Below are 27923 nucleotides of genomic sequence, written 5' to 3'. Positions count from 1 at the left end.
GCTTGAAGTGATTGGAGGAACGATGGGAGGGTCCCCATTCTGCTGGCCTCGGGGCCCAGCCTTACTTTTGCGATGGAGTATTTTCTATGAGGTCCGGGCTGTTCTTCCACAAAACTGTTCTTTCCTCAGAGCTCTCTGCACCTCACATCCTACCCCTAGTGGAGCGACTCATGCTGGCTGTGGGTGGAGTCCCAGCCCAGCCTTGTCGGAACTCCAAACTCCTATAAATGCAAATAGGTCGAGGTGAGCTGCCCCGACAAAACACCACCTGTGTGCAAGCAAGAGGGCTTTATTTTTCTCATAGTTGCAAGTCCAAGAGCCAAGGTGCCAGCCTTTCTGGTCCCCGGTAAAGTCAGAGTCCCATATGTGTGACCACTCCCAACCTTAGCTAAGGCAGAAGACCCAGCCTCTGAACAGTCATATCAGAGGGCCTCAGTATGTGAGTTGGTGCGGGTGAGTTGGAGGTACAGGGACACAGACATTGAGAGTCTGCTATAGAGTGTCACCAACTATAGTCACATGTGTCTGATCTGGAAGTGGGTAGAGGCCTAAATTGGGGGATGGGACTGTGGAGCAGTACTGTTGGGTCCTGCAGGCTTGTACACAGATCACGGGCTGAGTGTGCGGCAAAAGGAGAAGTGGAATGAGACCTACCCAGCCCTGTTGCCTAGGATGGCCTGGCATTCCCAACCCTCCTGCCTATATCCCTAGTACTGTGATTTCAAGTGTGTCACTACCCCTCGCTGAGGCCATCCCTGGCTGGAGGCGTCAGGCCAATCCGTGACCTCTGCTCTGAAGGTCACTCAGCTTCGCTCCTGTCTGGCCTTGGGTCTGGTTTCTAGGATCATAACCAATGTGATCCTCAGGCCTTGGCCCTGGCTGAGGTTCCAGAGTGCGTGTCCTACAGTAATTTGAGGGGCCTGGAAACGTCGGCATCAGCCCTGAGACTCAGGCATACAGACCCTGGCCATTCCTGAAGCCTTGCAGCCCAGCACAGAGAGGAAAAAAATCTGCCTGGCTCAGCTTTCCGGGAATCCAAGAGGATGTGCTGGGTGATGCTGGCCTGGCTCCCTGGTGTGCACAGCTTGGGAGCATCTGGGGAGACAGAGCTCTGGGGTGAAGGACGGGGATGGTTCTGAGTGTGGGAAGCTGCGCTGGCATCCCAGGTCTTTAATGCCAGTCACCGTGGGCTGGCTCATGGGCCATCTCAGCTGCTTTGGAGATGAAGTGCTTTTCCCTCCTGGGTGATGGCCCTTCCTGCTGAGGTGCTGAGACCCTGCGCCCCTCTGTGCCTGCCTGGTCCTGCCAGAATGGACTTCTGGTTCCTATTACGTGTCCTGAGTAGGGATGCAGTTGGTGTGGTGAGCACAAGTAAACAGAGCCCCCAGGAATGTGGGGCCAGCTGAGGCCATGTGCACGGGCACTTAGGCACCTCAGGAGGGAGGGCTGGTGGCTGAAGAGCTGGCTCAGGTGGGGCTAGCCAGGCCTGGGGTCAGCATGGCTTCCATCCAGTTTAGGGGTCAGAGCAGAGTTGGGGAAGGGCTCAGGTTGGTGGGCTTACCTCAGTGCTGCAGGAAGTTGCTGCAGCTCCTCCCTTGGGGCCCCTGGGAGGCCAGGAGATTGGTCACTGCCCCCCATGGCTGGCTTTGGGAAGGCGGCCTCCACGTGCTCCTCTGGCTGTGCTTCATGTGGAAGAGAGCTGTTTGTGAGCAATGAGGCCTTTAAACAAGCTTGCTTTGAAGGAAGCCCAGCCTTCTCAGAGCCCGAGGCAGCTCACGAGGCCCATGCAACTGCCAGCACCTGGGCCTTGCAGTGCTGTCCTCCGTGGTGCCAAGACCCCAAACTAGGCCAGGGATAGTGCTGCTTAAAGTTAACAGTGTCCCACATCCCCGGCAGCATCTTAGGTTTGAGGGTCACCCCCAGAGTGCTTCAGTAATGAGTCTCAGGTTTGCTGACACAGCTCTGGGCACATGCCCGGAGGCAAACAGCCCGGGCCAGGGGCAGCATTCTTGTGGCTTCCTTCCAGACTGAGGGCTAACTTCTTTTAACCACAAGGCCAATGCCAGAGGCTTGATTCTAACCAAATCCATGCCAAGAGCTGGCCGCCACTGCCCGTAGAAGCTCAACATCCATACTGCGTGCTTTGCCAGGCATAGCATCTTTCCTGTTTCCACAGGCCAGCCGAGGGTATGACCGAGTTCATTCATAGAGTGCCCAGGTACCCACGAGGCCAGCCCATCTCTCTTCCGTGCCCGGCAGCAGTCCAACCAGGAAGGGCAGGGTGCTGCCCTCTGGGCCGTGGTCTCACTGAGGACCTAGGAATGCTGAGAAGACTGGGCACTGATAGGGTGTGAGGTGTGGCCTGGCCTGTGGGCTGAGGTGGCTATTCATAGAGGTTCCACACCTCCCCCTCTGTCCTGCCCTGGGAACAGGGAGATCTTTCCATGCCTCCTAGCCTGGTGCTAGGGGAAGAGCCAGCTACTCCTCAGTAGCACCCTGGTGTTTCAGGTCTTGTGCTGGGGGATGTTGGCCTCCTGTCAAGGTGGGCCGATCTACTCCACGTGGGCTGGGTTGAGAGGACTCAGAGAGACGTCCACTGTACTGTGGGCCCTGTAGGTGGCTGAGACTGTAAAGTCAGGCCTGCCGGGAACAAGAACAAGGTTGCTGATGTGGGAGCGGGGATCTGCCCCCGTGGCCTGATCCAAGCTCTTCGCTTCCGCAGCCGTCAGCTCTTGCACTCTGGGAAACGGTGGCTGCCAGCAGCAGTGCGTGCAGCTCACGGCAATGCGGCACCGCTGCCAGTGCCGGCCGCAGTACCAGCTGCAGGAGGACGGCAGGCGCTGTGTCCGTAAGTGGTGGGGAGCTGGGGGAAGGGGCGGGTGGGGTCCGGGATCCAGGGAGGAACCTGATGTGATGGTGCCTGCTGGTAGGGGGGAGGCGCGGGCCGCTGCGGGCTGAGGTGCTGGGCTGGGAAGCACTAATGGCCCGCACATCCCTAGGGCAGGAAGTTGAGGACGGAGACACCACCTGGTTTCCTAGATGTCCGTCTGGGGTCTGGGCGGAGGAGGCAGCCAGGCCAGTGCTCCAGGGGTTTGGGCTGCTTGCACAGGAGACAGACTTTGCTAAAGGGGCGGTGGTGGTGGTGTGTGCCGGGGGTCAGGATCAGAGCCCCTTTCCCCAGGTGTGGAAGCAGGACAGAGCAGGTGCTGAGACTTCCCCAGCACAGCCGGAAGTGAGTGTAGGTATGAGGGGGCTGAGGCCAGCCATGTGTGTGGAAGGGCAAGGGACCCCAGGACTGGGAGACCACAGAACTGGGGACATGCAGGGCTGAACAGGTTCCAGAGCTGGGGGTGTTAGGAAGTTCTGAGGGTCATGGGGCTGAGATGGGGCGTCATAGGACTTTGGAGGTTATGGGATGGAGGGAGTCACAGAGCTGAGGCTGTGATGAGCTGGGAGTGTGAAGATGACAGTTTCGCAAGGCTGGGGGAGTCACAGGGTTGAGGGGCACAAGGCCCTAGAGGATCATAGCATTGGAGATCACATGAGGTCCTTGGGGAGCACATGGGGGGCTGGGGAGCACAGGATTTGAGGCTCCTAGCCCATGTCAGTTTCAACACCTTATCTCAAAGTACAAACTCTGGGCAGAGCAGGCCAGGATCACAGCCAGAGCTGAGCTGGGCTGGCTACCTGCCTTAAGGCCCTCTTCTGGCTAGACTTTGCTTTCTGCCATAGCAGTCTTTGGGAAACATGACACTGCCAAGTCGTGGGTATTGGTGGGGTACTGGTATTCTGGAAGAGCCTTAAGAGCCCTGGTCTTGGCTATGGAGTCCCCTTGGGGGAACTCAGAGCTACCTACAGCTGGGGGACCATGGTGCAGGCTGGGGCACAGAGGGATTCCTGCACAGGGGAGGGATTCTGAATCTGCCCCCTTCCCCATCTCTCCTCTTCGCCTTCACCCCCGTCCCCCCTCCCTGGTTCCGGTGTACAGGTAGAAGTCCGTGTGCAGATGGCAACGGTGGCTGCATGCATATCTGCCAGGTGCTCCGGGGCCTTGCCCACTGTGGCTGCCACACAGGTTACCAGCTTGCTGCAGACCGCAAGGCCTGTGAAGGTAGGACACTGCCCAGCCCGCATCCTTGAGCATCCTGCTGGATGGGGCTTTGGTTGACCTGGACTGTTGACTAGTGTCCTCTCCCTCCTGGGTAGGAGGGAGGCACCCAAGGGGCTGTCTACAGCTAGTCATGACTGTGCAGAACAGAGGGAACCCGGTTGTCTGTTTTAAACATGCTTCCTATAGTGCCTGACTAGCCCCTGATCCTTAAGACCTGGGAGAGGTGAGCAAGGGCCACTGGTTCACCCCGGAAAGTGCCGCAGCGAGTCGGTGCTGGACTTTCTCAGGTGGTAAAGGTGTCATTAACTAGCTGAGTGCTGTTTCCGGAATTGCCCCTTCATCTTGCTGGCTGCTGTGGTACAACCCCAGCTGTGTGCTGTCCCATCTTCTCTGTGAATAGTAGGTCTGGGCTGAGCAGCCTTGGGGAGTCTGTGCTTTGCCCTGTGACTTCAGGGTGAGTGTAGTGCTCCTAAGGCCATCAGAGAGATGGTGGGTAGCCTGCCGAGTGTCATGTCAGAGGCCTGGATGCCCAGTGGTAGGGACGGTGGGGGCTACACACCCATCTGCATGAGGAAGTCATTACTGGTGCAGCAGAAAAGACCCACTCTGGGCTCGACTTGAGACCCAGCCTGGGTCACCTCCAGCCCAGGAGTGTGTGAGGCTGTGCCTAGCAGGTGTTGGGACAGCCTGGTCTACACGATGCTGTCTAAGCTGTTAAAGTGCTCTAGGCTATCAGCTGCCACCAACCCCCCTGTTGGGAGCCTGTGACACCCTCCTCCATCTCTTCTTTTCAGATGTGGACGAATGTGCCATGGGGCTGGCCCAGTGTGCTCACGGCTGCCTCAACACTCAGGGATCCTTTAAGTGTGTATGCCACGCAGGCTATGAGCTGGGTGCCGACAGCCGGCAGTGCTACCGTGAGTAGGCAGCGGACTGGGCGGGGTGCTAAGGACACTAATGTGGCTCCCAAAGCCCTAGAGTTGGTTTTGGTTGGGCAACCCTGGGTGTGGGTCCCCAGGGGCTGGTCAGGGAGCCCTGAACCCTGTCGATGTCACCACAGGGATCGAGATGGAGATTGTGAACAGCTGTGAGGCTGGCAATGGCGGCTGCTCACACGGCTGCAGTCACACCAGCACGGGGCCCCTGTGCACCTGCCCTCGAGGTTACGAGTTGGAGGAAGACCAGAAGACCTGCACTGGTGCGAGCCAGATCCTTCCAGGCTGCCCTTCCCTGCAGCCCCAGGACTCACTGCCGTACTCGGTCTTGGGCTTGTGTGGTGCCATGGCTTGGAAGGTTCTCTCTGACTGCCTGGGCTCAGCTGCAGGGGAGCTGAGAGTTAGCATCACAGCTCAGAAGGGTCCTGAGTGCTTGCGTTGGATGCTGGCCTCTCGCTTGCCTGCACACTTATGGTCTCTGGTTGTGCATGTGTCCTGTGTGTGTGTGAAAGAGAGAAAGAGAAACAGAGACAGAGATCTCATGTCCCTGTAACTGTTCCTCCCAGGCATATGTGTTTCTGTGGCTGTGCGCATGATTGTATTGTGCAAGTGACTGTGTACAGGTTCACCTGTGGTCAGGGAGGACTGTGTATAGGCATGTGCACAGGCTGTGGGATGGTGGGAGGGCACAGCCACGGTGCCAGTAGCGCCTGTGTGTGCTCCACAGACATCGATGACTGTGCCGCCTCCCCATGCTGCCAGCAGGTGTGTGCCAACACCCCTGGTGGGTATGAGTGCAGCTGCTTCGCTGGCTACCGGCTCAACGCGGATGGCTGTGGCTGTGAGGGTGAGCCCGCTCTGGGGGGATTAGGGGAGGAATATCGGGGTCAGCCTGCTTCCTGCTCTGCTCATGGACATTGATTTAGTACCTGCTGTATGCTCATTCACAGCCACACAACCCACCCTGACACACGTAAATGTGCATATGACCTCCTGGATGCCACACACAGTTGTACATGGAGCTAGCCAATTTCACATATAGCCAGAGGCGCGCACTTGTATAATCATGTACTCGTTAAATGACACATGCCAGTGCCCCTCCCTTCGTCCCTCTGGCCTGTGGTCACTGACTCCCCTCACAGGCTTGGTGACACGCTCCTGCCTGATCCTTAAATGACTCTCCTGACGGGTTTCCACTGTCCCTTCACTGGAGCAGTCACTGTGGCAGGGGTGGGGGTGATGGTGGTGGGGGTTAGAGGGATGACCGTGGGTGGGGTCCGGCCAGGACAGGAATGGCTTCTACGGTGGGAGCACAGCCTCAGCCGCCGTGTTTGTCTGCAGATGTTGATGAGTGTGCCTCCGGTCACAGCGGCTGCGAGCATCACTGTTCAAACCTGGCTGGCTCCTTTCAGTGCTTCTGTGAGGCTGGTTACCGGTTGGATGAGGACCGCAGGGGCTGCACCCGTGAGCCTTCCCCTAGGCCCACTACTTTCTGAGTGCCTGTGCCTGGTAGCTCACATGTCCGGCATGCTAGCTGGCTTACTGTCACCATTGCGGGCCCTGTGTGGGCCTGTCTCCTGCTGTAGGGGTAGGGCCAGCAGGCTGAGGGGAGCAGGCTGGTCGGGTAAGTGGTTGGCGATGGCACAGTGTTTCTGGGGGTCTTGGGTATCTGGTTGCTGCGCTAACCAGCTGAGAGAAGAAACCTAAGGCAGTCTTGATGCTGAGTAGTGGACGGCGAAGGCTGAGAGGCCCGTGTGTCCTTCCCCAGTTCTAGAAGAGTCCGTGGACCTGGATGGACAGCTGCCCTTCGTGCGGCCCCTGCCCCACATTGCGGTGCTGAGGGATGAGCTGCCACAGCTCTTCCAGGATGACTATGGGGCTGAGGAGGAGGCGGCGGAGCTGCGGGGAGAGCACACGCTCACTGAGAAGTTTGGTGAGGCATGAGAGTGTCCTTGGCATCTCCCCTCGGGGACGGCAGCTTGCAGTTCCTGAGCTAGGCTTCCCTATGGTATTGGAAGGTCCAAAGAGGCTCCGAAGTTTGTATGCTTCGTCCAGGGCTCAGGACACCCAGCTGTCCCCAGGTCCTAGGGTGGGGCTCTACTATCTCACCTTGGAACTTGGATGCTAGGGCTGTGCCTGGTCCTCTCTTCTTTCTAGTTCTGATGTCCCCCTCCCCATCTTCCCTCAGTCTGCTTGGACCACTCCTTTGGCCATGACTGCAGCCTGACCTGTGATGACTGTAGGAATGGAGGGACCTGCTTCCCAGGCCTGGATGGCTGCGACTGCCCAGAGGGCTGGACTGGGATCATCTGTAATGAAAGTGAGGCTGCTGGTGGGCTAGGCAGAGTCTGGGAACTCCAAGAGTTGTGCATCCATTCTGTGTGGTTTCTGCTACCTAACTCTTGGGAGAAGAATCTGAGTGTGTCCACCCATCCATCTGTCCATCCATCTACCAAACAACCTATTTACACACTTATTCACCTATCCATCTATCTAACCACCCGCCATCTACCCACCTACCCATCCATCTATTTATACACTCAAGTACCTATCCATCCATCCAGTCCAGTCCATTCATCTATCTATCCCATCCATCTATCCATCCCATCCATCCATCCATCCATCCATCCATCTATCCATCTATCATCTTATAAGTCCTTCCCTCCCTTTGATAAATCTGTTGACTGTCCCCTCTTGTAGTAGACATGGTGCTAAGATGTGGGACATTTGGGTACCAGCAGGCCAGAGTATATATTGCTCCCAGTCACTCCAAGAATCCAATGACATCAAAAATAGCTAAGATTGTTGGAGGTGACTATGAAGGAGAGGTAGTGGGGACTATGAAACCATCTGATGGGAGCAGAACCTTGCCCAGGACTATGCAAATTGGCAGCTGAGACACTCTGGAAATGAGTCTTTCCCAAGCCTTTTTCCCCCACCCAATGCCTGCTGACCAGGGTGGCATTAGGCTCTTCGTGCTGTGAGGACCATCTGATTAAAAGGGTTGGTGTGTGTCGTGTGTCTTAGATGTCAGGATGTACTCATTGATTAGTGATGTCTGCCACTAGTGCGGCTGGACCCATGAGGCACAAATAGCATCATTTGCTGTTCCAGGCTGTTGTTTAAAATGGATGCCTGTAATGCCAGGCAGACCCGAGTTCTGCTGGTTGGTAACCCTGGGGTTTCCCTGTATTCTCCCTGTAGCTTGTCCTCCAGACACCTTTGGGAAGAATTGTAGCTCTCCCTGCATCTGTCAGAACGGTGGGACCTGTGACCCGGTGTCAGGAGCCTGCCGCTGTCCCCCGGGTGTCAGTGGCGTCCACTGTGAGGATGGTATGTGTCACCTCTCTGGAAACTCTGGAGAAAGGGAAGCAATGACCACATTGCACGTGGTGCAGACTCCTACCCTTCTGCCCTCAGGGCTTTAGACGGTGCCCAGGAGGGGCAAAGGCCTTTAGGGAGACTGGCATTGATTGCTTTTGCCTTGTTGTCATTTCCTGGGACTTACACTTAGGAGGTTGAGTCTCACCTCGATGGGTTGAGTGGATTGCCGGGGAGGTGGTGAGTCCTCGGACCTGGGAGCACTCAAGCAGAGCCGGGGGCTGGCTGGCTGAGGTTTGTCGAAGGAAGTCTGTCCGAGCCGGTGGCTGACCCGGGGCCGCCTGACATCTTGTCTAGCTGTAGTTGCAGCACTGTGGGATAATTACCATTCGTGGGAATAAGCTTCTCGGGGCGGGGGGGGGGGGGGCTTCATCTTCGGGTCTCCGCACTTTGTTTCTACCACTTTAACTGCTCCTGGTAGAGCAGTGGCTCTCAACCTTCCTAGTGCCACCACCCTTTAACAGTTCCTCATGCTGTGCTGACCCCCTTCCATAAAACCAACTTTGTTGCTACTTCATAACTATAATTTGCTGGTGTTATGAATCATAAGGTAAATGTCTGATATGCAGACGAGCTTAAGCAACCCTGAGAAAGGGTCATTGTACCTCCAAACCTCCGCTTGAGAGAACCACTGTGTTAGAGGGAGAAGACACACTTGACAGCACCCACTCGAGGTGCCAGGGTCCTAAGGACAGCAGGGCTCCCAGGCAGCCACACAGTGTTTCTGCTGCTTCTCCCTGCTTACTACCCCTTACCCCTCTTCCACAGTCTCCTGCTAGTATGTGGAGACTGGAAGAGCCGTAGGTGTGACAGGTTCCAGGTGGCCTTCGGGGCATAGGGCAGGTAGAGGATCTGAACTTACGTCCTGCAGTCTTGGGGGAGGGCCACCAGTCTCCCCAGCATGTGAAATGCACCGTGTAGGCGAGCTGAAGGAGGCCTACACGGTGGGGGCGGGCAGGCAGGTTTTCAGGGTGCAGACCTCACAGGACACTTGTGTTCGCTTGGCCTTGGGCATCCCTTTGCTTTCTTCTCGTCTCTCTCTCTGCCCATGACCCTGTGTGCTCACACCTCTTCATGCTTTTCTCTCTGTGTGTCAGTGGCTGCCTGCCCCTAAGCTAGGAACATCATTTGTTATTGGATTTGGGGGTCCACTTAGGCAATGTGGGGTGGTCCTATCTCAAGATCTTGGAGATCAGAGCATGGCAGCTTTTGGGGTTTCAACTCTCTGTATCCCTTCCTGTAGAGGGAACGTGGCCCAGGGTAGAGGCAGAGGGAGGAGGGCAGCCTTAGCCCTGAGGCCTCCCAGGCTTGGGTGTGGCCCTGACCAGGTGAGACCTTGAGACCTTCCCTCTGGGGTAGAGAGTTGGCCTCAGCATCTTGTGTGGGTCAGAGGTCAGGAGAGCTTTTGTACCTCTCAGGCCTGAGCTCATGAGTGTGCACAGCCTCCTCCCTTGGTGCTGTTGGCTCTGAGGGACTGGCCAGCCCAACCAACCGGCCTCATTAGGAGGCTCAGCTTGTGCCCGTTGGGCATGGCTGCTCCAGTCCCCTGTCCTGGGTATTAGGTCCCTGTGTCCTTCTCTGAGGACCATGTGTGGGTGGGCCAAGTGCTCTCCAGTTCTCACTAAACTGTTCCTCACAGGCTGCCCCAAGGGCTTCTATGGCAAACATTGTCGTAAGAAATGCCACTGTGCCAACCGGGGCCGGTGCCACCGCCTCTATGGGGCCTGCCTCTGTGACCCAGGGCTCTATGGCCGCTTCTGCCACCTCGGTGAGTTCTGTTGCATGTGTCCGTTCGAACGGGACCATCGGCCTTGCTCTAGGCCTCCTGTGCTGTGAGCAGGTGGCAGCCTTTGTGCACGGGCTGGCTTGAGGTTACCAGCTGGAGGCCTGTATCACTCACTACTGTGCTGGCCTCCAGACATCTGCTGCCTGCACCGGTGTCCCTCCTTGCCCTCAGCTGGTAGTGGAGGCGAGGAAGGCCAGACTTCTTCCCAGGAAGCTTTGGGGACACTGATCTCGGCTTGGGAACAAACAGCTCCCCTACCCCTGCCGAGTCCCATCTGAGTGCACAGACACTCAGGGAAGGAAGGGGCAGTGCATCAGCAGGGAAAGAGAGGGGAAAGCTGGGGTCATGTTAGCCAGAAAGTGGTGCTAGCTAGGCACAGCTCCTCCGCTGTGTAAGCCTGGGCCTTAGCCCGTGAGCAGATCCACTAGGAGCCCTAGAGTGTTCCAGAGGGCGCTCATGGACAGCAGCCCACCGGTGTCACCCTTGCTGACTCAGGCTGATGGGGGTGGGCGCTGCAGGAGGCAGGCCCTCACGGCTCTGTGTCTGCAGCCTGCCCTGCTGGCGGGTGGGCGCTGTAGGAGGCAGGCTCCTTATGGCTCTGTGTCTGCAGCCTGCCCTCCCTGGGCCTTTGGGCCGGGCTGCTCAGAGGATTGCCGCTGCAAGCAGGCACACACACGGTCTTGTGACCCGAGGGACGGCAGCTGCTCCTGCAAGGCCGGCTTCCAGGGCGAGCATTGCCAGACAGGTGAGTCTGGAGGAGAGGGAGGTCCCGGGGGCCACCGAGAACCTCACCCATCGCACACCTCTGTCTCACCTCTCCGCAGAGTGTGGGCCAGGCTTCTTCGGGCCAGGCTGCCGACACCGTTGCAGCTGCCCCCCTGGTGTAGCCTGCGACCCTGTGAGTGGCACGTGTCGGAAGCAGTGTCCTCCTGGCTACCAGGGGGAGGACTGTGGCCAGGGTGAGTGACTGTCCCCTGGGACTCCAGGGACCGGGGTCACTTGTACCGCGGAGCTGCCGACGTGCGCAGCTGGAACCTGCCGCCCAGGCCCTGGGTGTAAATGGCCCCTTTACCTACTCTCATCTCTGTGGCATGTGTTCCTGGGCTGTCCGTGACATGCTTGTGGGAAAAGCTGCTCTGTCGCCTGGTTCAGGCCAGAGAAAGGGCCAGCACCTCTGCAGAGTGACCCTTCTCACTTCACTGAAGCTCCATGCTGGGCTCGGGGGCAAGATGGGTGAGAAGGGAGAAGAGAGCAGGTGTGAGGAGGAGCCAGTGGCCCCTGGGGAGCGCCTTGTACTGGGTGTGTGAGCGCAGCCCGGACACTTCATTGTTTGGCAGGTAGAACGGGCCTCAGGACTGCAGTGGGGCAGGTGGGTGACATGGGTCCTAGGCAGGGAGCTGAGGCAGGGCTGGGGGCGGGGGAGCAGGGATAAGTCAACCCTGATTTGATGGCAGCGTATATGGGGCTGAGTGTGACCTGCAGGACCAGGAGGAGGACAGAGTGCTGTGGTCTCCACTGGCAGGGGACATGTGACCAGGCACTGTGCGCCGTGGTCTTTAAAATGAGGTCTAAGCCTATGTAACTTGTGGAATGACAGGCTGGACCCTCAGACATTCAGCTTAAAGCTAATGACCAGGAAAGGACACAGCCATGCAGTCCTCAAGGGGTCCTCAAGGGAGGGGTCAGCATAGCTGTGCCAACAGGTTGGGGAGGTTTGAGCCTCCCTTGGCATAGCGCTTGCTGTCTACACCCTGGTCAGATTAGAAGGGAGCTTCAGGGCCTGAGTATGAGCAGTTACGGGCGGACCAGGCTGGAGAGGAATGCAGGAGCCCCCCGCAACTCCCTTCTTTTCCCTCTCTGTAGAGGATAAGGCAGAGATGTCCCCAGTGCCACCCGGCCAGGGACTGAGGGCAGCTTGGCAGAATTCATCTGTGGGAGGAGGCCTGGTGAGGGTTCTCGGGTCTTGTTGGCACAGGAGAGAATGTGCAGGGCTCCAGCTCAGTCTAGAGTCCCCAGGCCTGACCTGCTCTCAGGACTCCATGGCCTCAGGCTCTGTTTACCAGCTCCAAGTGTCCCTATTTCTGTCTGTGCAAGCATCTGGTAAGTGGACAGGACTGAGCCTCCTGACAGAGCCACCCAGAACACGCACACACGCATACATTCATGTGTCTGTGTAGACATATACTTGTAGCTCACCTCCCCCGCAGGCCCGTGAGGCCCAGTGAGAGCTGTGCAGGGCAGCCTGCTTCCCACCAGTCCTGGAGTCTGGCCCCTGTGCTAAAAGGAAAAGGAATCCCCTTTCCTTCCTTTATTAAAACCTCCAGTGCCTCCCAGGACAGACCATAGGAAACGACACACACAGAAATGGCTCTCCTGGCTCCCCTCACTCCCCTCGTTCTGAGGTCTGGAAATGATTACTGCCCCAAGCATGAGTTCGTGCTCACTTAGCAGGGGGAGCACCTGAGGCCTCGAGGAACCACCTCACTAGCAGTGGTGAGCTTCTCTCTGGTCTGTGCTCTGTGCTTGCCGTGTGTGTGTGTGTGTGTGTACACGTGTGCGCGTGCACATGTACGTTTTGCTCAAGCATGCACATGTGTTATCCCCGATCCCCAGTGGGTGGCCCTTGCCCACTGTACCTCTGCCTCGAGCCTGATGTTTTATCCCAGCAAAGGGCAGAGTGGGCAGGCACTAGGCAGGCAGGAAGCTCTGTGCTTCCTAAGTTCCTGCCCACGTCTCATGCTGTTCTCAGGCCCTGTAGGGAGCTCAGAGGCGCTTTACCAAGTGAGGCCGCTCAGGGCTGTTGCAGGTACAGGGAGCGGCCATATGCATTCTTGAGCCCCTGCCTCTGACACCCGATTCCTGTGCTGCTCTATTCCTTGGTGTGATTTGTTTCAGGTTTGACCTCTGGTACCTTCCTTATGCTTTGTATGGGTCCCTCCTTCCTACCCCACCCCTCATCCTGCCAGCTGATGGCTACAGCTGTGGGGATGAGGAGCTAGGCATGAAGGGGAGGGGACTGGGTTACACCCCTGGGTTGACTCTGGTGGAGAAGATCTCCTGGGAGCAGCAGCCCAGGCAGGAATGGGCCGCCATTCCTGGGAGCTCTCCAGGGTCCTGGATGACCACAGTGCCTGCTGGACAGGCTGCTGAGTCCTCCAGCTGCCCTGCCCCGGCCTCTTCCTGCCTATGGCCCAAACCGACCTCTCCCAACTCCCACTCCCCACCAAGTTCCTTTCCCTATGACTGTCCTGGTCTCCCTGGGGCCGCAGAGAAATCTCCCAGCTTTGGCAATCACAACAGAGAAGCTGAGGCCTGTTCTCCCCACAGAGTGCCCAGTGGGAACATTCGGTGTGAACTGCTCTGGTTCCTGCTCCTGTGTGGGCGCTCCCTGCCACCGAGTCACGGGGCAGTGTCTGTGCCCCCCAGGGAAGACTGGGGAGGACTGTGGAGCAGGTGAGCCACAGCTGCATGGCCCCAGGCAGCCCCAGCCTCGGGGCTGTGTTTGAGAATACCATCCTGGAACACATGTAGGAACCCTGATCCCAGTCTTAAGCTCTGTTTGAGGAACCCCTGACCCAGATCTGGGGTGCTTGGGAACCCTACCATAGACTATTTGGGGACCTTAGCCCTGACCCTGAAGTGACAGGCTCCTTCATAGCAGTAGCTTCAGGGACTCGTGCTAGAACAATCTGGGAAGTGTCTGCAGCTGCCCAGCAAGCCTTAGCCCTGCTCTGTGCCCCTGGACCCTCGACTCCCTGCAAGGAGGCTTCACTTCTCTAGCAGGCACCTTATCTTTCTGTTGGGGTTGGGTTTACTCATCTGTGCGTGGGTGCCCTGCAGCTCTGGGGTTTTGAAGCTTGCCTCTTTCCTGGGTAGTCCTTTATGCAAGCAGTGGTCCCCTTTCTGAGTTGTGGCAAGAGAGGCCCCAGTGCTGTGTCAGGCACACACCAGTATGGCAGCTAGAGCATGAGGGGCAGAATCACTGACCCTGGGAGTGGGCTCTAGATTGTCCCGAGGGCCGTTGGGGGCTTGGCTGTCAAGAGATCTGCCCTGCGTGTGAGCACGGTGCCAGCTGCGACCCTGAGAGCGGAGCCTGCCTTTGTCTCCCCGGCTTTGTTGGTAGCCGCTGCCAGGATGGTGAGTCTGGCCTCAGCCTGTGGCCGTGGGCGGGCACACCAGGCTGCCACGCTCACCCTCTTCATCCCCACCAGCTTGCCCAGCAGGCTGGTTTGGGGCTGGCTGTCAGATGAGGTGTGCTTGCGCCAACGACGGCCACTGCCATCCAGCCACTGGACGCTGCAGCTGTGCCCCTGGGTGGACCGGCCTCAGCTGCCAGAGAGGTGTGTGGGTCCCTTGCCTGCCCTTTGTCCCCGCCCCCTCCCTTGCCCTGTGCGGGTGCCCTGTGTGCTGACCTGAGCTCTGTTACAGCCTGTGACAGTGGGCACTGGGGGCCCGATTGCGTTCACCCTTGCAACTGCAGTGTAGGCCACGGGAGCTGCGATGCCGTCAGGGGTCTGTGCCTGTGTGAAGCTGGCCACGAGGGCCCACGGTGTGAGCAGCGTGAGTACGGCCCTGGCACCCGTGCCCCTGTCACACCGTGGGCGCGGGCACGCGTGTACTCTGGTGCACACAGACCATGCAGGTGCCCGCTCTCTCCCACCTGTCAGTGGCAGGCTTAAGGCTCACCTGGAGCAGCGGCTGGGGAGCCAGGGCTGTCGCAGCCTGGGAGGGGGAGCCCTTAGGTGTCTGTGTGAGTTCTTCCAAGACTTGTGGGTGGGCTGTGAGCGGGTCAGGGTAGCTGCTCCCAGAGGCAGCCCTACGTGAGATGGGAGGTGAGAGTCCTGAGATGGGGTCTGGATTCTCTCCTCCCATCCAGGGAAAGAGCAGGAGGGGTGTATGGTAAGAGGTGTCTCCACTACTGGGGTGGGAGGGGCTTCTTTGTCGTTAGGCCTTTCCCCCTGGTCCTGGGCTCTGGCCAGACTTGATGTCCTAGCCAACAACACCCTTTGTGCCTCAGGGTGTCGCCAGGGGTACTTTGGGCCTAACTGTGAGCAGAAGTGCAAGTGTGAGCACGGAGCAACCTGTGACCATGTCAGTGGGGCCTGTACCTGCCCAGCTGGCTGGAGGGGGAGCTTCTGTGAGCATGGTAAGCTGGGTGCAGGCCGGGGTGGGCCCTGGGTGCAAGGCAGGGTTCTTTGCCTCTGGGCCTCCTGCCAATGCCACCTCTGTCCGTAGCTTGTCCTGCTGGCTTCTTTGGACTAGACTGTGGCAGTGCCTGCAACTGCTCCGCTGGGGCCAGCTGTGATGCTGTCACCGGCTCCTGCATTTGCCCAGCTGGCCGCTGGGGCCCGCACTGTGCCCAGAGTATGTAAGGGGCCTCAGCCTGGATGCTGTGGGGAGCACCCCTGGGGCCCCTTCCTGGCATCCAACTGAGGACACAGTTTTGCCCATGAGGTACTAGGTGTCCATCAGCTGCTTTGCTGAGTGGTGCCCACCAGCCCCTGGCTGATCTGCTCAGCTCCCTGGCACCGCCTGCTGCAGCCCCTAGCTATGCTCCTAATGGTTCCTCTCCCCTTGCAGCGTGCCCATCCCTCACCTATGGGCTTAACTGCAGCCAGATTTGTACCTGTTTCAACGGTGCATCCTGTGACCCTGTCCATGGACAATGCCATTGTGCCCCTGGCTGGCTGGGACCCACCTGCCTGCAGGGTAAGCCCTGCGTAGGAGCTCAGGGCCCATGGAGGGACATGTGTGCATGAGATGCCATGCTAGGTGCAAGGCTCACCTGTCAGCATGGGGGACCCAGGGACCCTCCCTTCAGGAAGGCTGGAAGGGAGTGTGACTTCGGCCTTTAGTGTCACGCCGCTAAGTCAGGTGATTCCAGCTTGAAAGTCAGGCTGGGCTTTGGGGTTGTGTGGGAACTTAGGGGACCCCAAAGGTCTCTGCTGGCCGATGCTGAGGCTCGCTTCTGTTTTCTGGGCCTCAGCCTGTCCCGCTGGCCTGTATGGCAAGAATTGTCAGCATTCCTGTCTTTGCCGCAACGGAGGGAGCTGTGACACTGTCTTGGGCCAGTGCACGTGCCCAGAGGGCTGGACCGGTTTGGCCTGTGAGAATGGTGAGCTGTCTGGCCTCGGTGGTAGACATGCCCTCAGGCCTAGGAGGACCACCTGTCAGGGGGCCAGCGTCCTGGGGTGGCTGCGGCGTCTGGCCTTCCATGGACACAGGTGAGAAGGCCGGGCTGGTGTCTCCTGGCAGACCCTCATCCTACCCTACTTCTGCAGAGTGCCTTCCGGGACACTATGGAGCCGGCTGTCAGCTCAGCTGCAGTTGCCTTAATGGGGGCACATGTGACCGGCTCTCAGGCCACTGCCTCTGCCCAGCTGGCTGGATTGGGGACAAGTGTCAGAGCCGTGAGTGGGTTCTGGGAAGTTGGGAGGTTCTGCCAGGGGTGACCCGGTTTTACTCCAGGCTGAAGACATGGGCCAGGACTGGTTCTAACCAAAGCGACCCACTATTAAATGGGTTTGGGGCCTTCTGGTTGTACCTACGAGATCAGCCTGACTGGCTGGTTTGCTTCTGTTGGAGAGAGCCATGTGTCTTATCTCAAGGCTTCAGAGAGAAAGATTTTACTCTCTGGACTTGAGGCCTGTATTTCCTGGGGCTCCATGATTGCAGGATGCTGCTCAGGCTGTGGCTTTTGTGGTCCTTGTTCACCGCTCCCCCCTCCCCAGTCAAACCCCTTTAGAGTCTGGACAAGCGACCCTGGGCCAGATGTACCTGGCTCATCCTCGGTCTACCCTCCCTGAGTCATCCATAAACCATCTGCCCGTCTACATAGCCACTGCCATTTGCAGCCCAGACTAGAGAACCCCTGGCTCAGACCCAAGCCTGTGGCCACTGACACTGGGAAGCCAAGTTGGGGTCCTGGTCTCAGGGGGACCCAGGGACTCTCCATTGCTTCTGGTCCTAACCTCCCCTCTCCCTCCATTTCCATGGACAGTGGCCCTGGGGCTGTAATTCCCAGTGCCTGTCTGTCTGTCTTTCATGCTACAGCCTGTGCCAAGGACAAGTTTGGGGTTCACTGTGAGGAGCGCTGTACCTGCCGGAGAGGTGCCACCTGCCACCATGTCACGGGGGCCTGCCTCTGTCCCCCGGGATGGAGGGGCTCACGCTGTGAGAGTGGTAAGCTCAGGACAGGAGGCAGCTGGTCCTGCATGGCCGTCTCGGGGTCCCCACTGCCCCCTTCCCAGAAAGCCGACCCAAGTCTTCCCTTCCCACAGCCTGTCCAGGTGGCTGGTTTGGAGAGGCCTGTGCCCAGCGTTGCCACTGCCCACCTGGTGCCTCCTGCCACCACGTGACTGGGGAGTGCCATTGTCCACCTGGCCTCACTGGCCCTGGCTGTGAGCAGGGTAGGTGCTCACCCTGACATCTCCATTGTGGAGAGGTACAACTGGGGGACTCCTGAAGGCTTGGCCAGGCCTGACGTTACCCGACCTGTACCCAGCCTGCCAGCCTGGCACCTTCGGGAAGGACTGTGCACACCTGTGCCAGTGTCCTGGTGAGACCTGGGCCTGCGACCCTGCTTCAGGGGCCTGTGTGTGTGCTGCTGGTTACCATGGCACCGACTGTCAGCAACGTGAGTGCTGCCCCCGCTGTCTTGGGGTCTGGGGTACTGCCATTCTGGTCCGTACGGTGTGGGAGGTGGGTGTGCAGCTCACAGGGTTGCCATGCCATGTTCAGGGTGCTGCATGTTTGACTCCACCCCAGCCTGTGAGGCAGACCCTCTCTCTCCCTGCAGGATGCCCGTCTGGGCACTATGGGCCAGGCTGTGAACAAACTTGTAAGTGTCTCAATGGTGGCTCCTGCGACACAGCCACGGGAGCCTGCTACTGCCCTGCTGGGTTCCTTGGGGCTGACTGCAGCCTCGGTAAGGAGCCAGGTTGCAGGGCTGGGTAGCTTATTGTTGAATTTCTGGGAAGGGGCAGGGCTCTGCTGGCCAGCATGTGGGAGGAGAGCCCCCTGCCCACCTGCTCCTGAATGCCCTGTTGCTGAAGTTAGCTAGAGTAGCAATGAGGCAGATATGCTGCCCTAGGCCATCAGTGTGACCCCAAAAGGCCCCGGCTTCTGTCCAGCTCTGATCCAGATTGCTGAGTGAAACCCAGTGGCCAAGCGTTCTGCCCAGGAAAGGGCCTTGCTCCTGAGACACACAGGGACTTTCCGCATTTGGAATCCAGACAGTGTTGTGGCCGTGTTTATAGAGATGGCCTGGGCCCAGCTCCCAGCAGAGCCATGGAGGAAGATGGGAGGGGACGCTGGGACTCTGTCTCTCCTGTCCTGTCTCTGGGGCCTAGCACAGCCTCTGACAGGGCCCAAGTGAATGCAACTACTCACCTGCCCCTCTCCACAGCCTGTCCACAGGGTCGCTTTGGCCCCAGTTGTGCCCATGTGTGCGCGTGTGGGCACGGGGCGGCCTGTGACCCTGTGTCAGGGGCTTGCATCTGCTCTCCTGGGAAGACTGGCGTCCGCTGTGAGCACGGTGAGTGGCTGCTGGGGCTGGGCACACACACAGAGCATTGACGTGCCACTGAGCTGTGGAGCTGGCTGCTGGAGTGAACCCGTCACTGGGGGGTTGGGACACATGCACACTCACAGCCGCTGTGGATTCTCCAGACACCTGTTGGCAAGCCCGCTAGTCCATGCCAACCTGGGCCCCACCCACTCAGTGGCCAGTGGACGCCTCCTGAGCCTGGTAGCACTTGTGTCCTGGTGTTGTCTGGGAAGGGTATCTTCTCGGTCCTTTTTGCCAGGCCCAGGCTCCGGGGCCTTGGCAGAGACAAGCTGTAACGGTGAGGAATGGGACAGCAGTCCCAAGGCCCCATGCGCAGCCCTCTCTTAGTTTTCGCAAGGCTGTTCTCTGAGCGCTTGCTCTTAGCCTAGTGCCCGGGACCAGTGTAGGCAGGGATCAGAAGCCCAGGGCCAGGCTGTAGCCAGGGTGCCACCTGGAAAGGCAGCAGTGTGGCCAGGCATGTGTCCTCACAGGCCACCTCTGAGTAGGTACACGCTGCCCATGCCTGATGGTGGATCTCCAGGGCACACAGCCTCAGCCTTGAGGGAGTGTGCTAGGAGCCTTGCTGACTCCTTGCTGGCTGTGCAGGTGCTTACAGCCCCCCGAAGCCTGGGGTCCCCTTTACTTAGGGAGACCCTCGGACCTGGTGCTGTGGCTGCCCGGGATTCGGAGTGAAGAATAGATGCTGTTGCAGCAAGGCCAGCACAAACAGCTTAGGGAGCTTTGGCTGAATGAATGCCAGTCTGTGTAGGGACATGTCCCAGAAACATGCGCAGTCCTTGCCAGCATTCTCAGCGCCTGCTGTCTGCCCCTAGACTGTCCCCGGGACCGGTTTGGCAAGGGCTGTGAGCTCAAGTGCGCCTGCAGGAATGGAGGCCTGTGTCATGCTACCAATGGCAGCTGCTCCTGCCCTCTGGGCTGGATGGGGCCACACTGTGAGCAGGGTGAGTGAGGGCAGCTGGACTGAAATGTGCACTTGGCTGTTGGACAGGGGAGGGCCTTGCTCTGGGCCCTGAGAAGGATGCAGAGTTCGGGGCCTGGGTGGCTGTGCAGGGACTCCGAGGCAGGAAGCAGCTAAGAAGCCATCCTGTCCTGCACAGCCTGCTCTGCTGGGCGCTACGGTGCTGCCTGCCTCCTGGAGTGCTCCTGCCAGAACAACGGCACCTGTGAGCCCACCACGGGCGCTTGCCTCTGTGGCCCTGGCTTCTATGGTCAAGCTTGTGAGCACTGTGAGTGGCTGTCCCCTTACCTTGCGCACATCTTCCAGGCTGGCCCCCTTTCCTCTCATTGCTCACAGGAAGAGATGAGATGACCCTGACCAGGCTCTGAGGCTGAAAGGGCCTGCTCAGGGCCACATGGGACACGTGGAGATGGGCTCCCATGCTAGCATGTGAGCCCTGGCTGGCATGATGGAGGACATAGTGTGAGCCGGGAAGGAGGGGGGCTGGAACATACTGGAAAGGGCCTCTCTCAGCTCCCAGATTTGGTACTTTGCTCTCCCTGGGAAAACTAGGGGTTTCTGCTGCTTTCTGCCTTTGGCTGACTAACCAGATCCTTCTTCAGCCTGTCCTCCTGGCTTCCATGGATCTGGTTGCCAGGGAGTCTGTGAGTGTCAACAGGGAGGCCCCTGCGACCCTGTCAGTGGCCAATGCCTCTGCCCTGCAGGCTTCCAAGGCCAGTTCTGTGAGAGGGGTGAGTGTCCCGGCCTCCATCCTGTCCCTTTACCCTTTCCTGCCTTGCTTGACTTGGGGAAGGGAACGCTGAGCCACGGTCTCCCGCCAGGGTGCAAGCCAGGCTATTTCGGAGACGGCTGCCAGCAGCAGTGTCGCTGCAGCAATGGGGCGCCCTGTGACCCCGTCAGCGGCCTCTGCCTCTGCCCCCCGGGGCGCACAGGAGCCAGGTGTGACCTGGGTGAGTACAGGGCCCTTCCCAGGATGGGACCTGAGGGTAGGTCTGCACTAATCAAGTATCGATCATGTGGGCGGGGCACCTGCACGCCAGGCCTCTCACTGGGACCTGTGGCCCTATGATCTCTGCTCCAGCTTCCAACCTCTGGGGGCCATTGCAGTAGCCAGGACACATCCACCAAGCATAGACATCCATCGCAGCTGCCAAGGCTAGGCCCTGCGCTGCGTTAGCCTAGAGGCTTGGGACTCTGTCTGGCTAGCATGAGAATGGCCTCAGTGAGGTGGGAATATGTCCCTGACTCAACAACTGTGGCCATGGTCCCCTGAGACCAGACCACCTGAGGATGGAGACTGTCCCGCTGGGGGTGCAAAACTGACCTTGTGCCTTCTGGATTCATCCAGCCCTGGGGACAGCAGCTGTGGCTACTGCCTCACCAACCCAGACCCCAGGCAGGAGTGTGTGCCCAGGGCTTAGGAGTGCATGGTTATAGAACACAGATTTGTGAAAAGTAGGTAGGAACCGATATCCTCTTCAGGGGAAACTGAGGCCCATTGTCATGTCTACACTTCCCCAGAGGACCTCCCTCCACCCATGGTCTAGGCAGATGCTACGGTATTTATGCTTCCCTCTCCCATCTCCTGCCCTATAGACTGCAGAAGGGGCCGCTTTGGGCCTGGTTGTGCCCTGCGCTGTGACTGTGAGGGTGGTTCTGACTGCGACCCCATCAGTGGGCAGTGCCGCTGTGTGGACGGCTACACGGGGCCCACCTGCCGGGAAGGTGAGTCAGGCTCGGGGGAGGGGGGGACTGAAGACCCTGCTGCCCTGGCCAGACAGCTACCCCTCACCCCAGACCAGTCAGCGAGAAGCGTGGCCATCCCTTCCTGGCACCCACAGTGCGCACAGCTCCCGGCGGTGGTGAGCCAGCCTCAGGCCACCCCGTGGGCAGGAGAGGGCTGCACCACCAGCCTGGAGCACCAGGCCCTTCCCGAGAGTGACCTGGATGCAGTGGGAGCTCACAGACCGTGTGCAACGGCGAAATGACTCAGTGTGTGTGGGGGGTGCTGTACGCCCACGGGTCTGTGAGCAGCCGTGTTTGTCTGTGAGCCAGCATGTGCATGTTCATTAGCTTGTAAGCTAGCCCGCGTGCACACGTGCCAGCACCTCAGAGCATCGACACAAGCACGTGAGGCGAGTGTGCACACAACTGGTGTCTGTGCATGCTCTACGTGTGTATATGCTCCAGATACACGCCCTCCTGGCGTGTGTGCGGCCCAGGTGTGGCGTACTTCAGGGATGTGTCCTCCTGGTGTGTGTGCGTGCGTGAGTGTGTGTGTGTCACAGGCGTGTACCTTCCTGACATGTGTGCTCAAGGGACACTTTCTATGGGCGTGTAAGTATGTTCCATGTGTGTGTTTCCCAGGCGTGTGTTACACGAGCGCCTGTGCGTGTCCCAGTGATGTCTGTGCACCAGGCATGCGGACTGTGCTGAATTCGGGTGCACGTGGTACAGTGCCTGCCTGTGCCAGGCATGTGTGTCCCAGTGTCTGTGTGTGCACCAGACACGTGCACCCACACGCAGGGCCGCGGCACAGTCCCCGTCCCTCTGTGGGGCTGCAGAGGGAGGCGGGAGGCCAGCGTGGTGCTCTCCAGGCCTGGGGCCGGTGGAGGGGAGGGCCCAGTCCAGGCGTCCTCCGCTTGGAAAGCACCAGTGTGCCCTGGTGTGTAAGTGCACCATCACTTCTAGTCTCTCCAAGGTGGTCATGGCCTCCTGGGATGCAAGGGACGTGTTCAGGGTTGTGTTGCAATTTGCTGACTGGTTCTTGGGTACATAATACTGTCCACAGTGACCCCTAGTGGCTACACGTGGCACTACATGCCAGGGCATCCTGCATCCAGAGCCTTGCTGGTTAGCCTGTCGCTTTTGGCCAATGGGAGGCCTGGGCCAACCCTTTTCCCCGGGGGTGGAGTTGGCTTAACCTTGGGTGAAGCCTTTCCCAACCAGCCTTAAAGCTCTGCTTCTACCCTTCGTGGAAGGTGGCAGAACGGGAGCTGAGCAGACCCCACACTGCTTACAAGGGAATGGAACGGAGAGGGCTGTGCTGGTGGACGTCTGGGTCCCTGCGGGTGTGGGTAATCGACACTGCACTGTGGCATTGCTGGCATCTACCCAAGTGGACAACATGAGCTGTCTGTTACCCAGCTCCCTGAGAGCCCACTCCCAACCCAGGGCTCAGGTCATGGGTGGAGGGCAGCTTCCCCAGAGGCAAAGAGGAGGCCCACCGATAGCCAGTTTTGCTTCTCTGTACCTTCAGAACCTGGACCTTGGAGGTGGGGGCTGAACTGTGCTGGGAGAGGGATGGGCTCCTTCCTTTACCAGGCTTGCCCAATGAGGGAACATGGCTGCCTGAAGGGTTCCTGCCCCAACTTGTTGCTGACCCTCTCTTCTTCCATGTCCCCAGTGCCCATACAGCTATCCTCCAGCAGACCAGCACCCCAGCACCCCAGCAGCATGAAGCACTAACCTGGAGGACCTCCCTCAGGGTGTTCCCACTACTGTGTCCAGCCTCTGCTGGTGCTTGAGAGGACGTTCATGGGACTTCTGGCTCCACGCCTCTTCTGGAAAGCTCTGGATCCCTGTGGAGGGCTGTGGATATTCACATAGCCACCTACCAGGGTCCTGTGGTCACAGGGAAGAAGGCCTCCTGTGGACACAAGGAACCCAGGGAAGTGGACCAGGCCCCAGGCCGCCGTTTACATGGGGACCCTGCAGACTGTGCTGAGGAACCCCGACCCTCTTCCAGGACCTGGTTGGGACTGAGGTGGGAGTAGGCAAGGCCCACCAGGCCCTTTTGGTGCTATGGACTGCCGCAGCCAGCCGACTGTTTACCTACAAACGTAGTCCAGTCCAGCCCGTATTTATGTAAAGCTATTTATGGGCAGTTGCACTTGCTGATATGGTCCTGGGTCAGCTAGAAGCTGCCCGATCCCAGAAACTCGGACTCAGGCCGGTGGGCTGTGGAGTCTCTAGCAAGTGGGATCAAGGGTTTTGTAAAACCCAGTGAGTTAAAGGCACAGTGGTGTCATCGTGGCCTGGGTTTCTGTGCTTTTCATAGAGTCTTTTTTGGTCCTTCCAAGAGCAGCTATCACGAGGGCTCTCAGAGTGGACCTCCCCCAACCAGGGAGGCTCAGGTGGGCTCTGTAGCCCTCTCTAGTGACAGAGGTGCCTCAACCGTCCCATTGGGATTCTTCCTGGCCTCTGGGGCCATGAAGAGGGCCGAGATGAATTGTGCTAGAGAAGCACTGGTGCCTAAGACTCCTCCAGAGACCTAGGAGGAGGGATGTGCCAGAAGGGGCAGGGCAGGGCTGGTGTGGAAGGCTTGCCCCAAGCAGACGACCCTTCCTCAACATGAAGGTCAGGCAGCATCACAGGAGCCAGGGCTCCCTGTGGAGCTGATGCCCAGTAGAGAGCGTAGCCCAGAGCAGGGCTGCAGGGAGGCTGAGAACAGCAGAAACGGGGCGAGGGATGGACTTAGACCTGAGACTCTGCTCCCACATTGTACCCCAAGAAGCCCCTGTTTTGGATCTGGGTAGTGGCTGCCTCCTTCTCCCATAGCAGCTGAGGCAGCTGAAACCTTCAGGGACACCACAAGGGCTCCCATGGGATGGTCAGCAGCAGGAGCCAAGCCCGCAGGCCACTGTACAAAGACTTATGTAAAGGAAGAACAGTGAGTGGGGAAGAGCTTTGTGTGAATGTGAAGCAGGCAGTACGGAAATGGAGGAGGAATTCTAAAGTGCCCAGATAGAAAAAGGATTAAGAATCAGACTGGCCAGAAACCCTACAAGGGACAGCTAGGAAATGGTGCTGTTCTATCACTGGTACTGAAAAAATTAGCTGGATTTTATATCCAGCTAAACTATACCATGACCACATTCACCGGTGTCTAATTTGGCACTAGCCCCGGGGGAACACACAGCACATTAAGTGCAATGCCATCAATGAAGAGAATTGACCTCTGGCCTTCTAACCCAGAGGTCAACCCCAGAGTGGTTCACCATGGGGGCGGCGCAAGGGAATTTAGAAAGGGCATCACTGGTCCTGTGAGTGACAGGCAGAGAGGGAGAGCTGCAGCCAGCATGGGCAGGTGATGGAGTGGTCCACTAAGGGGTAGGAAGGGAGAGAAATAGGGAAGGAAAGAGTAGGCTAACAGGGCCTAGGTAAACAAGAGGTGCAGACCACACTAACAGTCTTATGTTTGTGGCTGGCACGGTGGCTCAGTGGGTTAAGGCCCTCGCTGCCAAGCCTGACGACCTGAGTGTGTTTCCTGTGTGGTGGAAGATTAGTGACCTCTGCAGGTTCTCCTCTGACCTCCACCTATATACCCCCCAATAAATAATGTAATTAAAAAAGTTTTAAAAGTCAGTCATAGGATGTAGCCTGTAAGACCCAGCTGAAAGGTAGAAATACAACCATAGGCAGAAGAGCTGAGGAAAGTTAAAACAACAAACTTTCAGAGGCCTATTTTCAGCTGTGAGTGAGGCTGCCTGTGGGGGCCCGAGGCAGGTGTGCAGTGCCTGGTGCGCGATGTGCGGATTGAATGCAGGCCCTCTGCAAACGCACCATGGCTCTTAACCACTGAGCCATCCCTTCAGCCGCTGGGGAAGGAGTTGTGAGGTGCAAAGCATATGGGCGTCTGTAAACGCACACGCCCGTACACATCGACACGGTAGATGCTCAGAAATCCATAGAGCACTGGTGGCTATCACAGGGAGCGAAAAACGCACTGTGATGTGATGTAACACGCTCTATAGAAACCTATAGATTAGGCAAACGGAAAAGCAATGATCAAATCTGCTGGCTGGCTGGCTGGCTGACCGATTGGGACAGACCATACTGTGTAGCCCTGGCTAGTCTGCAGTTTGCTGTGTAAACCAGGCTGACCTGGACTCAGATGCCATCTTGTCTGTTTCCCAAGTGTTGGGATTACAGGCCTGCACCGCCATGCCTCAATAGACTGACACATTTTAAAACATGAAGTGAGAAGAGTAGGGAAGCAGCAGCTGCAGACAGAGCAGAAACGGGCAGCCAGGTGCTAACACCTCTACAGCAGAACTGTGGAGACATCTTGGAGAAAGAAAAAGGATAGGAACTGGCCTAAGTAGAGACTGAAGGAACTTGGGGCGGGCAAGACTGCTCAGTGGGCAAAGGTGCCTGATAACCTGAGTTTGAGCCCAGGACCCACAAGGAGGAAAGGTTAGGCACTTAAGAGATGGCTCAGGAGCAGAGGCAGGAGGATCACTGTGAGTTCAAGATCAGCCTGGGCTACAAAGTGAGTCCAGGACAGCCCAGGCTACACGGAGGAGCCCTGTCTGGAAATAAGAGCACTTGCTGCTCTTGCAGACTCCAGGGTTCAGTTCCCAGCACCCACATGATGAAGCACAACCCTCTGTAGCTCCGGTTCCAGACTCTGACACCCTCTCCTGGCCTCACTTATGGTATTAGGCATGAAGACAAAACCCTCTCCTTCACATAAAATAAAAAGACACCCCCTCACACACACAGGGTTTCTCTGTGTAGTCCAGGCTATCCTAGACTCACTTTGTAGGCCAGGCTTGGCCTTGAACTCAGAGATCCACCTGCCTCTGCCTCCAAAGTGTGGGGACTAAAGGCGTGCACCACCATGCCTGGCTTAAATCCTTTCCTAAAAAGGAAAATAGAAGACAGTGGGACATTTGTGTCCTGACCAAAGGAATAACCTCTGGACTGAACTAGATTTGACCTTAGCCTGTAGTCAGGGGTCCAGCAAGGGACAGGTAGTGGCTGGTGCCATTGGACAAGCAGAGATGAAAATCTGGGCAACGATGGTCCATACACTGACTGGTAAGGATATGGGAGGGGTCCTGGCCGTGGCTTCACTTTCTTGGGGTCAGAGCTAGAGGCAGAAAAGCTGGGGTCCCAGGGCATAGTCCCCATGTTAACGCCTCTTAGCCAGCAGGGGGCCTGAGGGGACAATGCACTACCACCCTTTTGGCCGGTTGTGGTAGGAGTTAGGCAGCCTGGCACAGAGTCAGGAATGTTCTGGAAGAACTAGAAATGAGCCTGATGGGCAGGGAAGACAGCAATCCCAAGGCTGAGGATGACGCTGTGTGCACACTTTTTGGCTGGACTTCCATCTCCAAGCTTCAGATGCCTCTTCCTGTCTCCACAAGAAAGCTAGGGTGTGTGCCCACCAGGCCCTAGCCTGGTCTACTCTGCTCATATGGGGCTGGGCACAGAGGTTTGCCCCACAGATCAGCAGCTGCTGAAGCATCTATGATGGGCAATGCCACTGCAGGTGGCTCAGGACACCGGGGACATTCGGATCCGGTCCCGTTTAACCCCAGCCAGGGCACAGACCTCCCTGGAGACAGCTCCTGTAAGCAACTGGCCCAACATGGGCAGAGGACCTTTGGACTTTAGTTACCCTATCTCCCAGGAGGGCACAGTGATTCCCCCAGCTGAGTGGGTGGGCGGGGTATCCCATATGACCCCTGTAATTGGAGAGGAGGGCAGAAATGTGTCACCAGGATGCTAACTCAGAGGGCGCTGGCTCTGTCCCTGGAGCCCCCACCCCACTGGCAACCTAGGCCTATGCTTTTGTCACTGGGGGAGGTTTCCTGTCCCGGGTCTATTCCAGATGTTGCTCGCTCTCTACTGGCCTTGTCCATCCTCCCCCAGGTGCTGCACTGTTCTTGTCCTTTGTCTTCATCACTTAGCCAAGACTAAGAATGGGGTCACCTGCTCCAGGTGTCTATAGTGACAACGGGTCCAAGGTCGGGGCCCACAGCCTTCCAGTCCCCTCACTCCACCTGCTGAATGCACGTGGTGATAGCAGCTGCTCCGCAGGAATCAGTGGGAGGAACACACCGGAGGCCACGGGGAGTGGGTCCACACCAAGGTCCCCGTGCTTCTGCACAGCACACACCAGTGTACACACAGCACCCAAGCATGTACTCACCACCCCACGGCCACCAGCATGCTGTCCCCCTCACACACACACTGCGGTGGGGAACATGGAGGTACTCACCTCTCAGGCTGAAGGAGGTACGGAGCCCCGCCTCAGGCAACCCAGTCGCACCTACTCCCTGAACTCTTGGCCTGGCCCTCCCTTCCAAGCAGCCACTCATGTGTGGGTGAAGGCTCAGCCTGGTGAGGACTGGTGTCAGGCTGAGCCTGGACTTGGCTGCCTTGGGCCATGG

At 58.2% G+C, this 27923-nt stretch overlaps 1 protein-coding gene across 1 annotated transcript in view; it reads left to right on the top strand.

Annotated features, from left to right (window-relative positions):
- Megf6 (multiple EGF like domains 6) overlaps positions 1–23775 on the top strand; it is an 87404-nt gene extending 63629 nt beyond the window's left edge. Inside the window, exons 5-36 of the mRNA XM_055615351.1 lie at positions 2723–2848; positions 3989–4111; positions 4906–5028; positions 5172–5309; positions 5774–5893; positions 6388–6510; positions 6815–6979; positions 7235–7366; positions 8251–8379; positions 10067–10195; positions 10824–10958; positions 11038–11172; positions 13541–13666; positions 14219–14350; positions 14425–14553; positions 14642–14773; positions 15231–15359; positions 15449–15577; positions 15794–15922; positions 16200–16328; positions 16495–16623; positions 17267–17395; positions 17494–17622; positions 17718–17849; positions 18012–18140; positions 18621–18749; positions 19595–19723; positions 19880–20008; positions 20343–20471; positions 20562–20690; positions 21337–21465; positions 23147–23775. Of these exons, the coding sequence (XP_055471326.1) occupies positions 2723–2848; positions 3989–4111; positions 4906–5028; positions 5172–5309; positions 5774–5893; positions 6388–6510; positions 6815–6979; positions 7235–7366; positions 8251–8379; positions 10067–10195; positions 10824–10958; positions 11038–11172; positions 13541–13666; positions 14219–14350; positions 14425–14553; positions 14642–14773; positions 15231–15359; positions 15449–15577; positions 15794–15922; positions 16200–16328; positions 16495–16623; positions 17267–17395; positions 17494–17622; positions 17718–17849; positions 18012–18140; positions 18621–18749; positions 19595–19723; positions 19880–20008; positions 20343–20471; positions 20562–20690; positions 21337–21465; positions 23147–23208 (4097 nt within the window). The 3' untranslated portion in view covers positions 23209–23775. The remainder of the gene's footprint in view (positions 1–2722; positions 2849–3988; positions 4112–4905; positions 5029–5171; positions 5310–5773; positions 5894–6387; positions 6511–6814; positions 6980–7234; positions 7367–8250; positions 8380–10066; positions 10196–10823; positions 10959–11037; positions 11173–13540; positions 13667–14218; positions 14351–14424; positions 14554–14641; positions 14774–15230; positions 15360–15448; positions 15578–15793; positions 15923–16199; positions 16329–16494; positions 16624–17266; positions 17396–17493; positions 17623–17717; positions 17850–18011; positions 18141–18620; positions 18750–19594; positions 19724–19879; positions 20009–20342; positions 20472–20561; positions 20691–21336; positions 21466–23146) is intronic.
- The last annotated feature ends 4148 nt before the right edge of the window (positions 23776–27923 follow it).

Source organism: Psammomys obesus, unplaced genomic scaffold, assembly GCF_907164565.1.
Source record: "Psammomys obesus unplaced genomic scaffold, mPsaObe1.curated_primary_1811, whole genome shotgun sequence".
Taxonomy (NCBI): domain Eukaryota; kingdom Metazoa; phylum Chordata; class Mammalia; order Rodentia; family Muridae; genus Psammomys; species Psammomys obesus.
This window is presented reverse-complemented; position numbering and strand designations above follow the sequence as displayed.